Source organism: Nyctereutes procyonoides, unplaced genomic scaffold, assembly GCF_905146905.1.
Source record: "Nyctereutes procyonoides isolate TBG_1078 unplaced genomic scaffold, NYPRO_anot_genome, whole genome shotgun sequence".
NCBI classification, from domain to species: domain Eukaryota; kingdom Metazoa; phylum Chordata; class Mammalia; order Carnivora; family Canidae; genus Nyctereutes; species Nyctereutes procyonoides.
This window is the reverse complement of record NW_026575122.1, coordinates 23,249,963-23,262,431: the sequence shown is the minus strand read 5'-3', so window position 1 is coordinate 23,262,431 and position 12,469 is coordinate 23,249,963. Positions and strand designations below refer to the sequence as shown.

General features: G+C 36.6%; 1 protein-coding gene across 3 annotated transcripts in view; it reads right to left on the bottom strand.

Moving 5' to 3' along the window:
- WASHC3 (WASH complex subunit 3) overlaps window positions 1-11,720 on the bottom strand; it is a 48,673-nt gene extending 36,953 nt beyond the window's left edge. For 2 of the 3 annotated variants that reach the window (XM_055336677.1, XM_055336676.1), the window contains exons 1-4: window positions 11,578-11,720; window positions 10,854-10,952; window positions 4,684-4,749; window positions 2,571-2,678 (exon numbers count right to left, since the gene is read on the bottom strand). In XM_055336677.1, coding sequence (XP_055192652.1) covers window positions 2,571-2,678; window positions 4,684-4,749; window positions 10,854-10,952; window positions 11,578-11,628 — 324 coding nt within the window. In that variant the 5' untranslated portion in view covers window positions 11,629-11,720. The remainder of the gene's footprint in view (window positions 1-2,570; window positions 2,679-4,683; window positions 4,750-10,853; window positions 10,953-11,577) is intronic. The other variant, XM_055336678.1, reaches the window with a different exon arrangement.
- Window positions 11,721-12,469: the final 749 nt, after the last annotated feature.

The following is a 12,469-nucleotide window of genomic DNA, read 5'->3' as shown; positions in this document are numbered from 1 at the left end:
ATTAACTAAAAAATTCAAACAAGACCCAAGTATGTTTTTTTTTTTAATTATGGACAATAAACCCATACAATAGCACAATGGAACAAATAAGAATTAATTACACACAGGACCAATGAATTTTCAAAACTTGGCTGTTAATTTTGCCTAATAACCAAGATCTCAACAAAGTTTAATTATGTCAGCTCTTACACCTTTGCTATTTGAATGATCCATTAAGTACTCTATCATATCTCTCAACTGTCCTTCATTTTATTCTCAATCTCAATTTGCACAACTGGATGTGAGTAATGATAAGATCCGAACTATGAAATTAAAGTTGCAGAAAGGTCAGTATATAAACCTTGGGTCCTTCTTTAACTCACATAGATTAGAGATTGAAATGGATGAGTGATTAAAAAAGTACATGATTATCCTTTACCAGATAAGTGAGCTGACTGTAATGCCAGTGATTCTGTGTTAAGCAGTACTTAAGTCCATTTCAAAATATTTTACATAAAAAAATAATAACAATGGAGAAGAAGTAAGATGTTGATTTGTATGTTAAGAACATGCTAAACAGGTATTAAGCTACTCAACACAAGACTTGACCACAATTTTTTAAACCCAGGAAGCCAACAGAACTTCATAAATTCTTCAAATGAATTAATATATAGTTTTTAAATAAAACTGCCAAAATATACCAATTATTCTGAATTTTAGAAAATTTAGTTGTGACTACTTGTAATCAATTTTTTGAGACTTTAAAGAGGCAGGACCAACACAACTGCTTAAGTTTTAGGATACATACTACAGATGGCATTCAAAATAACACCTGGCAAAAGCAATATTCGAAATTAAACGGAAACTACTTAAAGACATATGACAGCTAATATCCATCAAAGAATAACTATTAGGTAGAGTGAAAACATTTTCTTAATATTTTTTATACATGCCTTGTTTTAGAAAAAGCATGGTTCATATTTAATTGAAATGATCTTGTGAAGATAAACTCCTTTAAAACATCTGGATTTTTTTCTTCCATATTATATATATTCCAGTGGCCATAATGAAATCTACTATGTTGATTAGATGGATGTTAAATTTTCTAATATCTAATTATTAAGTAAATGGTCATCTAATTATTCCCCAAAAACATATTATAATTAAATTTATGGCTCCTCTCATGGCCTCATACATGTATGTTCAATGTATTTAATGAATTCAACACAGGTGCTGGAGACAGTGTAGTATAGCAGGTTAAGAGCTAGGACTCTTGGCACTGGATTGCCTGGGTTAAAATTCCAGCTCTTACACTTGTTCTCTAGACCTTTGGCAAGTTACGTAATGATGTACATCATTTCACACAGGTAGCAGTGATAATACAGTATTTACTTCATAGGGTTGCTGTAAGATTTAAATGAGTTAATTTCTGAAAAGCACTTAGAAGCATGCCTGGTAGGTAAGCACCTTCTGCTTGTTAGTCATTATCGTCACACCCAATGTACTCATAACCTGATAAGTATCCTGTGAAAAGTATCTCCAGGTGCAAATGCAGCATCCATATAGATAAGAAGTCTATTTGTTCAGTACTACTAGACAGATCACTATTTAAGTGATCATTTTATTTTGAATTTTAATACTTCACTGAAATACACTAGAAATTATTCTGCAACAATGAGAATTTTCATTTGTTGACATAAAAAGTAATATAAAATTTAAATGTATACAGGGCATAAATGATCATCAAGACATTAAGAACCAAATGTAAATTAAAGTATGGCCCTTACTAGGATGCTAATTTGAACAAATCAACTCTAAAACCACACTTTTTAGATACCTGATATTTCTAGGTCAGCATCTCTCAAATTTTAGGAGCCTACAAGTCACCTAGGAATCTTACTATATATATAATATAGATTCTGATTCAGTAGGTTTGGGATGGACCTCAGATTCTGTGATGCCCAGGCTGGTGCTTGGAGCATACTTTGAGTAACAAAGGGTTAGATGACAGTTGGGAATTACTGTTAATTATAGTATTTATGATACAGGCATGTGGTTATACAAGAAAGTTCCAAAACTTTTCAGAGATGCTCAAGGAATTACATAGTGGTGAAATGATAATGATGCCTGGGATTCACTTTAGCAAGTGACAAAAAAACTTAGATGAAGCAAATGTAACAAAATCTTTACTGAGGATCTGGGTGATGTGCCTTTAGGTCTTCATTGTACTATTCTACTTTTGTGTGTGCTTGAAGGTTTTTATAATAAAACATTTAAAAATATCCTTCTTATCATAATGTATGGAAAATGTCCATAGTGAACTTGAAGAATATTATTATGTTCAAGATTTCTCCTAGTCCTCTATATAGTTTCTCTTTTATAGGCAAAAATAAATAAATAAATAACTTCAGGGAGTTCTTCAAAAGAACCATAAAACAGTTAACTTTTTCAAACTTCATTTTCTATCTCAAGCTTTTAAAATGTTACTATTCAACTTTTACATCTTTATTTAACTTCTTCAAGCCTGCCGCTAGGTTTGTCTCTTTTAACCAAAAAGATCTGCTCATGTTTTCTGGAACTGAAAAACCTACCTGTGATTTCTCTGAAGTAGTTTCAGAATGTGATTCATTTGTGATACCAGTGACGCTTACAGGAGATACTTCAAATGTGACATCATCTAGGCCTGGAATGGATGACAACTGAGAAAAGAAAATTAATGTGTGGGAAATATCAGAAAGGGAGACAACATAAAGACTCCTAACTCTGGGAAACGAACTAGGGGTGGTGGAAGGGGAGGAGGGCGGGGGGTGGGGGTGAACAGGTGACGGGCACTGAGGGGGCCACTTGACGGGATGAGCACTGGGTGTTATTCTGTGTGTTGGTAAATTGAACACCAATAAAAAATAAATTTATTATAAAAAAATAAAATTAAATTAATGGTCTCTTCTGGCTAAAAAGAAAATTAATGCTAGTATATGAAGATAATATTAAGCTGCTTAACCATTTTAAGTTTCCAAATGAGTGTATGTTTTAGATAGCTATCTTAAGTTTTTAAGCCTATAGAAATAGGGTTTAAAAAATTTCATCATTGGTGTCTGAAATTCTCCATGCCATAAACTATCTAAAAGTGAAAGGTATTCAAAAATAAAGTATTTTTGAATAATTTCTCATAAATCTAACTTCACTCATATAAACATTTTTTCCAGGAATTATTTTAAAAAATATATGGGATCTTAGTGTAAGATATAAAAGCATGGGCTTAAGTCACAAGCTATATGACCTTCTATAAATCTCCCTACACATCAATTTTCTCCCCTATGAAGTGGGGATAAGAAAACTTACCTCAAATAGTTGTTGTAAGTAGATTTTTATTAAACATATTTTGTACTTTAAAAAAGTCCTTTGTAGTACATTTTAAGTTTGAATTATCTGGGAAATGACAAGACTCTGTCATCACATTTTAATGTCTGACACAGCCCATTATTTTTTCCTTTCTTTAAACATTTACCACCAAATGTTACTAAAATGTGTCTGTTTCATATACAAAAGATGGGAATCTTGTCAGTAGTTATGTATTTCAGATTGGATTTGCAAGATTCATGCAAATGCTCTTTTCTGATTTCATTCTGAGATCAGTGATAGACATTTGTCAGATGTTTGGCTAACTTTAGGGATTAATTTTATGGCTATGGAAATAATTAAGGTTAACTTGTTCATACAGTAACTTAACTTGTAACTATGGACTCTAACTAAAGAATTCCCCCACACATTAAAATAAGGCACATGCTCATAATGAAGAATAATGAAAAAAAAAAAAAAACCAACCCAATGGTAATATCTAAAGCAACAGTATTCATTGAGAACTGCTGACTGATGACAGTACTTAGCACAGTAGCCATGGCCCAGTTTCAAGTAGGTATGGCTGCTAGAAGAGTATCTTCAACACAGTCAAGGCTAGATATTCTAAATTTTTCAGGTTACAGAAATATTCTGAGAGAAATATAATGGCTTATGTCCACAAGATACAGAAAGTACAAACTAGACATTCTGATCATTATGCCAAAGCTATTAGCCATTTTACTTCTCCATAAATATTCTGTAAGTATTTTTTCAGATCAACTTTTTTGAAAAAGGACAAGGTCACAAAAATATACTAATGTCTCCACTATTTTATAATTGGGGAAAACATAAAACTGCAAGGTTTCAAATCAAAACTCTTTCCTATTTTTTGCTAGTTATATTGTGTAATTTCTGACATCAAAATTGGTATTCTTCATTAGCATTCAGTATATTTGCAAATAGGAAATAGCTGATATTTTCTCCAAATTTTGTTCTGGAAACATCTGAAGTTTTACATAATTTTTACTATGTTATCAAATGATTACTAAGAAAACTGTGAGTTTTCCATCAAATGGAGTGAACTATAGAACACCCCAATTTGTTAGCATGTTACTCACATGCGTTTGATGAAGAATACTGAAAGAAATTTTAATTCACATATACATTTAAACAAACTCAGTTAACAGTTCATAATGATATCATTTTATTCACAGTTATAATAAATTAAAAACAAACAAAAAACATGTACCACTTTATGGATGCAGGAGCTAAATTGAATTCATTCCCAAATGAAATTAAAGTATGACTGAGAAAGTGGTATATGTGGAGCAAAGTTTATACTATAAGTTATTCAGAAATACAAACCTTTGCATCTAAAATATTGAGAGTTGTTTCAATTTGCTGGATACGAAGAGAAAGGTCTGCTAGTTTCTGGAAAAGAAAGATTAGAACAAAAGTATAAAGTCTGATTGAAATGAACTGTTAACAGGATAACAAAGGGAAAATTTGAAAATAATTTTAAAAAACTATGGTTTAGATACTAGTTGTTTTCTAATATACTACTCTCTTATTTACATTGAGTAGGAATAGGAGCTCAAGGATTCTGTTATCTTCATTAGCATGTTTCATGGCTACTTTATAAAGCTCTATTCACAGACAAGCAAAAGTTACATTATCAGCCTTATCAAAGTCATTATGAGAGACATAATCAGTCATTGGGACCAGAATGTAAACTTCTTCCAGAATAGAGAGTTTTGTTCACTGTTATATCCCCCATGCCCAGAACAGTATCTGACACTTAACAGGAATCTAGTAATTATTTGTTGATGAATGAAGGAATGCTTCAAAGAATAAAAATTAGCTCAAGACAGCCTGGAACAAAATCTGTCTATTTATTTATTTATCTATCTATCTTAAATTTATTTTTTATTGGTGTTCAATTTGCCAACATATAGAATAACACCCAGTGCTCATCTCATCAAGTGCCCCCCTCAGTGCCTGTCACCCAGTCACCCCCACCCCCCTCCCACCTCCCTTTCTACTACCCCTAGTTCGTTTCCTCCTAACTCTGGGAAAATCTGTCTTTTTAAGTTACTTTAACAAGTATATACAATTCGTTTATGCAATTAATCCCAAATTTAAATTTTTTAAGTTGAAAGTTAAAAGAACCTGAAGTTAAAAGATGAGCCAGTTCAGGTTGGAAGGAAGTAAAACAAAGAGAAAAAAATTAGAGTACTAAAAAGGAAAAGGAATCAACCTACCATAAAATCCGAGATAAAACAGAAGCAAAAGCTTACCATGCTCTAGTTATTCTGTACAATTAAATTACCCATGTGTATATACTATTTACAGCCACACAAATAAAAATAACATCACAAAATATGATCTATAAGAGCATTTACTTAAAACTTCACTACACTTACTCCACTACACTTACTTAAAACTGTCACTACACAGTCCAAGACCAGTTGGCCCGTTTACTAGTTGGCAGATGTGCAGCATTCTGACTGCTTTCTGGTATATTATCAAGATCCTGACTAACTCCTAAGCAGAATTTTAACACCCTAAGTAATGGTCATTTTGCCCACATTTAAGGGGGTGTGTGGGGGGAAACCAGAAAGCAGCCACAGGTTAGAGCTTCTTCACAGACATTTTTAAGATGAGCATCCTGGTGTCTACAAATCTATAATTTAGAAATAAAACATTAGAATCTAGTTTTTAAAAAACATTTTGGTATTTTAGAGAGAGAGAGAGCACACAAGTGGGAGGGGGAGAGGGAGAATCTCAAGTAGACTCCATGCCAAGCATAGAGCCTAACTTGGGACAGGATATCATGAACTGGAGATCATGACTTGGGCCAAAATCAAAGTCAGATGCTCAACCGACGGTGCCAACCAGGTGCCCCTAGAATCTAGTTTTAAATGGCACTTAAAGCTAAGTTTAAGTTTGATTTCTAGCATTTGTTCACATAAAGCTTTAATGTAAACATAAATATAGGTTTATAGAAAAATCATATGAATGAATTCCTTTCCAAATTATAAGTGTTGTCCTAGAAATCATGGAGATTTTGCAAATTTCATTAGTCTTTTAATTCATTAGAGAAGATTAGTAACTACAGAAATCCTACAGCTAATTAATTTGTAAGTGAGATACTTTCTAGCTTATCTAAAAATACTTATATTGGTTTGATTAAAATAAAAACAGAAAAAGATGAATTAAAAATTAACTTTTGTTTAGATATCTTTATATAAATGTACTTTTATTTATTTGTTTCTTTATTTAGAGAGTGGGCGCCTGAGCAGATAAAGGGGGGAGGGGTTAGGGGAGAGGGAGACAATGAGCCTTAAGCAGGATCCAGGCCCAGCAAGGAGCCCAAATGCAGGGCTCTATCTCACCACCCTGAGATCATGACCTGAGCCAAAATCAAGAGTCAGATGCTTAACTGACTGAGCCACCTAGGTGGCCCCAGATAAATGTACTTTTAGGCAATAATCACCATCATTGTAAACATCTGAGCATTTACCTTACTATGCTACACTGTGCATACAATATATCATTTGAAATCTCACACCAAACATATAAAGCAGGAACCGTTATCATGCCAATTTTAAAGAGAAAACTGAGTTTTCACACAAGTAAAATAATCTGAACTGAACTGACCTGAACTGAAGGCAGATGCTTAACCAATAGAGCCATCCAGGCACACTAAATGCCAGTTTTAATAGTTAAAAACATCTCTAGACATTGCAAAATGTCCCCTGGTTAAGAACCACTGCTTAAACCGTAGAGGACTATGGGCTTAAATAACATGATCAATGAAGGTAACTGTTCCCACCTCTGAAAGTTCTAGCAGAAAGAAGAAATTGAAACAACAGTTTTTTTCCATCCACATAACCATCCTATCTTTATAAGCATTTAAAGCAAACTTGAAATATCTTGGTTTGGGACAATAAGGGAATTTGCGAGGTACCTGAAGTTTGCCAAATAAGTTGAAAATTTCTTGATTTATCATCTACCTATTTCTAAGGCAATGCATTTTATTAAAGTGAAAAGGAAGATGAAAGGAAGAAATCTGGAGTTAACAGCTGAACATGGAAACAAAAATAAAACATTGTGGCTTTTCAGGTTTGCAAAATATCCAGTTTGCATATCCAATTCTCTAAAAGAGAAACAATATTTTAAAATAATGGATCTCTTGGTATATCACACTGGGTCGAATACATATTATAAGCCAGAAAGGGAAGCAATCAATGGTTTTATTAATTTTCATCTGACACTTAAACCCAGCATTTGTAAAAGTTGTAAAAGCAGTTGTAAAAGTTGTAGAAGTAAATACAGTTTTAAGCAAGATTATTTGGTTGAAGGTTACGTCCAAGAACGGGGTTAAAAATTGGATGCAGAAGATAAGCACTATAAAATTTTGTTAGGTTATATGAAAATTCTCAGAATTTTTTTTCTATTCTTAAAGAATTTAGAAAAAAGAAACAGTTTAGAATATCTAAACTTGACTGAATACTCTGTATTCTAGACATGTTACAAGTTGGAGTCAAAATAACACATATGATTGCTCTATTTATAGAGGAGCTTTGAATTTAAAATTCATTTTAAGGTTAAATTTCTGCTCAGTTTTATCTGTAATAGGCATAGGACTTGCATTGCACTCCTCATCCCATCCTGTTTTAAATTTGCAAACCCAATGGACCACCATAAGACTTTTCTGATTAGGCCCAGAACAGAAATGCTTACTGGGATTTGTGAAGGAAGAACTTTGTAACTTGAGTCTGATTCAACTACTTTCTCTGTCTTCCAACCTTTCTTCTTACCCTGATTACAGTCATTAAAAGAGTTTCAAAGCACCCTGGTATCCAGAAAGTTTTTAAAAAGTGAAGTTCTACAGTTTTCTCTTTATTAGAGAATTCTAAAACCAGTATTATTGATGAAGAAAGAGCCCTAATCATTTGTTTCAAATTTACTTCCAGTTTGAGTTTAGCTGTGACTGAAGTTGCTACAGGTGGGTTGGGTTCAAATCAAATTATGTGAAAAACAACAAACAAAGCTTTCCTCCACCCCCCACCCCCCCGCCCCCGCTTGTCACAGTTCACTTCCAATTCAAAAAATAACATCTGCGTTTCCTTTTTTACTGAGGGAGAAAATACATTTTGGCTCTTGTTTAAGGCTTTCACTAAACAAGGACTACAGGTCTAATAGGTGCTATCAACAAACAACCCATTTTGAAAAATCCCATTGATCTTAACTCGAGGAAAAAAATGGCACTTGATGTTGAATACATATATTATATCCTCGGAATTTATCACATCAAAAAAGACATCACATCCAATGAATATGGCATAGCAAAGAAGAGAATACAAATCTAAAAAAAACAAATTTTTAAATAGCTCACTGCAGTACCTAACCAGATCAGAAGGTGTAATGTAACAGAACAGTGAAACACTTCTATTTTTTCCAGTTATTAGATCAGAATTAGAACCCCAACTCTGTTACTTTCTATTTGAGTGTGGGCAAGTAATAGTAGTGACTCCAGCTATAAATACTATGCACACAAATATATGTTGAATGAATAAGGACTAAGCAAATGATTTAAATCTCTCTACATCTCAATTTCTGTGTTTCTAAAAAATAGAAAATTGGACCTTTCTCAAAGGGCTGGGCTGTGATGATTGAATACATGTAGAACACTTAATAAAATGCCTAGCACAGAATAAGCAGACAATAAATATTAGTGTCATCACACCAGTCAACAATTGACATAAATATCCAAACTGCTAAAATATGAATTTGCAAATAACGAGTTAGAGTCAACCCTAGACTACCATCCATTAAGGAGAAGGCGGCAATAAACTACCTTCAAACTTCACGAGTTTTTGGTCAACAAACTTTTCTCTAGGGTTTAAGAGAAGAAGTAGGGACTAGTGAGACACTCAAAACAGTTGAGGGGAAGTTGAGAGAGAGAGACAGAAGAGGGTTAAAGAGTGAATCATGTGGCTTTGCTAATACGTAGGCAATAAATAAACAGGAGAGGATTAGTTATATTTGATCTAGTCTTTAGTAAATAGGATTCACTATCCAGGCAGTGAAAATTACTAAACACTAGGAAAGTAAGGGGCTGCCCCTGTCTCAGGGCAGTTTAACTGAGTTGCCTTCATCGGTGTGTTTGCTGGTTGTTGTTTTATTTTTTTAATCTGGTGATAAGGAGTATGGGGATGGAATATTTGCTCCTCTCTGCTAACAATCCTTGAACCCTCTCTCTCCACCCTGCCTACCTTGGTATAAAAAGTGAGGGACTAAATCCAGTAATCTTTGGTTTACTGCTCTGTGGTCAGTCGATTCTATATCCCATTTAGAGAGGCAGCAATATAAGATAAAACTCATGGGAGCAAGCACCTAACTTCTGGGCCTGTTCGATAAAATACATGGAACTGAGTCCCTGACTCTATCAATTATCATATTTCACTTTTGTTTTAGTGAGAAGGCAGAAGAGATTTTGGCTAGAGATTGCTAATTTAGACAAAAATAACAGATGCTATACATGTGAAAATAGTTTCCCTGTCTCCATGCAAATTTTTGCTAATAGGAATTCATCTTACAAAAACTACTTGCTAAAGCTATACCTTATAAATAAAACAGAGTGAACTAAATACTGTTTTTATTGACTCACCTGTGAATGATCTCATTTTATTCCTCTTTCTCCTTTCTTAAACCGAATTTAAACCCATGGTTCCATTTCTTTCCCATTCTCTTTTTTGGCTTTTGAAGAAAAAAAACAGGGGTCCCTGAACCTGGTACCTAATCCTTAACTGGTTATTTGCTAAAAGTATTTTTATTATTTTCATAATATTTGATATTTGGTATCAAGGATATTTGATACTAAAGTTATGTTTTGAGGCTACTTCCCCAACCATCATTTGCATCAAGGAATGTTAAATGGTATTTTTTAAAAATATTTTACTTATTTATTCATTTAATAGAAAGAATGAGTGGAGGGGGAGGGGTAGAAGGAGAAGCAGACTCCCTGCTCAGGGAGCCAGGTGCCTGGATCCTGACCTAACCAAAGGCAGATGCGCTTAACTAAAGCAGCAGTGATTAATCACAGACTGAGCCACCCAGGTGCCCCGATAATTTTAATATAAACTGAAAATAATGTGTACTTAAAAATGTAAATCTTTGAGAGAAAAAAAATGTATATCTTCAGGGAAAACAATGTAAATCTTTGGGGTAATAGAAACAAATATCAATGTAATGTTTTTGACTGTGAATTCCTTTTTGTTCTCTTTAGTCACAGACTTAGTAAACTATCTCTGAAGGCCTCTAGAAACTAATTCTGCAGAGGTGGGGTGCAAGATTGATGGTACAGAATGGAGCAGGGTTTAAGTAAAGTAGGTTACCAGGACACCTGGACAGCGAGAGGTCCTGGTAAATAAACACATAGACTGCAATTCTTGTTTTACTCATTTGCCACCTTTAAAAGTGTAAGATGGTTCCTGGGCTACTCATTAAACCTTTATCACCGGACCTACCTCCTCACAAACTGTAGAAAAGCGGTTGAGGAACTGTACAGTGTGCACCACAAACTGGTTTAGAAATGCCACCGTTCTTTTCTGTTGAATAGCTGGCACCTGTGTTATGTAAAGACAAACATGGTTTGTACAGGACGAAGTACAGCATGCAAACCCACTGACATCTGCATCTATGCACGCGCACGCGCGCACACACACACACACACACTCCTTGCCATGTAATAACAGGACTCTTTCCTATGCTATAGGAGTTACTCGAAGTACTAGAAATAGTCACGAACTTGTTTTCCTAAACTGTGGGAGTGTGGCGTCCGATGATGACAGAAGCTGCAAAGTTTAAGAGGGAGCTTTGGATTCACAAGTGCGAACTTTAGGAGGTAACGGCAGGACACAGAGGCACACAGAACACTTGGGGATCAAATAGAACAGGTGAGGTGAGAGGTCGCGACCTGCCCCTGTAGCCGTCGCGTAACCCGTGCGTAGCGAGTCCGCACTCAGGAAGCGCCCCTGACCCCGGGAAAGGCACCCCACCAGCTCGGACGGGTCAGGAAGGACCCCGCATCTTTACAGTGAACTGTGGGGCTTCCCCCCACCGAGGGCGGGACCGGAGAGGCCGGGGGTCAGGACGGACGTGGACACGGAGAGATGGGGCGTCCCTGGGACCGAGCGTCCCGTTGCCAACCTCCTCCCAGGGCGCCTGAATGCAACGTGGCCTTTTACAAACCTTGGTCAGGTCTATGCCTGACCCCATGAGAGGAAGCCCGTCCTCATCCATGTTGTCAGCGGGTGGGGGACCAGAGGCTCGCCCACAAAGCCCTCCCAAACCGGGGCCGCCCAACCCGGCAACACTGTGCCAACACCTCCCCCTGGGCCCACCCCCCAGCGCCCTTCCCACCGGAAGGAAACACCTCCGCCCGCCAATCACGCGACCGCTCCCGGAGAGCCCGCCTCTTTGCACGGCATTCTGGGATTGGTAGTTCAAGTCTGGGCTGTGACGTCAGACGCACGGCGCCGGGTAGGACCAGACCGCGGCTTTAGCCGTGGGATCTTAAGAAGGGGGCGGAGCGTGTGGGGTTACCCCCTGCTTCCCTCCACCGTCCGGTAAATAGCTAAGTCGTTCGGTAATAAAAAATATGTACATTTAAAAAATCCTGGGAAGTGTCGGATGCTCGCCTCGGTCCTGTGGGGAATGCAGATATTGAGCCTGCTTGCCCTGAAGGGGTTTCTTTATGCCCCGAAGGAGGAGACAGAACTGGTTTCCTTTGGGCTTTAGAACGTGAGATACAAAGTCAGACGCTACAAGTGAGGCATACACTAACGGAGATGACAGCCGCCTCGATCGTCGGAAACGTACAGCATACAGACTCCGAGACCGAACTTGGCATCAGGGATTCGAAGATGTTGGCTCACGTGTTAGCCGTGCAGCTCCGCACCTGTAGGACCCAGGACAGCCACCAAACCAATCTTGGAGCCCTTTCTGTGCACCAACCAGGACACTCAGCCCTGAAAAGATGCAGAAATAGTGGCTCACTTCAGAAACCTTATAGTTGAGGGCAGACACACGGAGTCCAGAAGTGCTGCCTCTAGACAGAGGTGCTAACAGCGCTGAGAAAGCT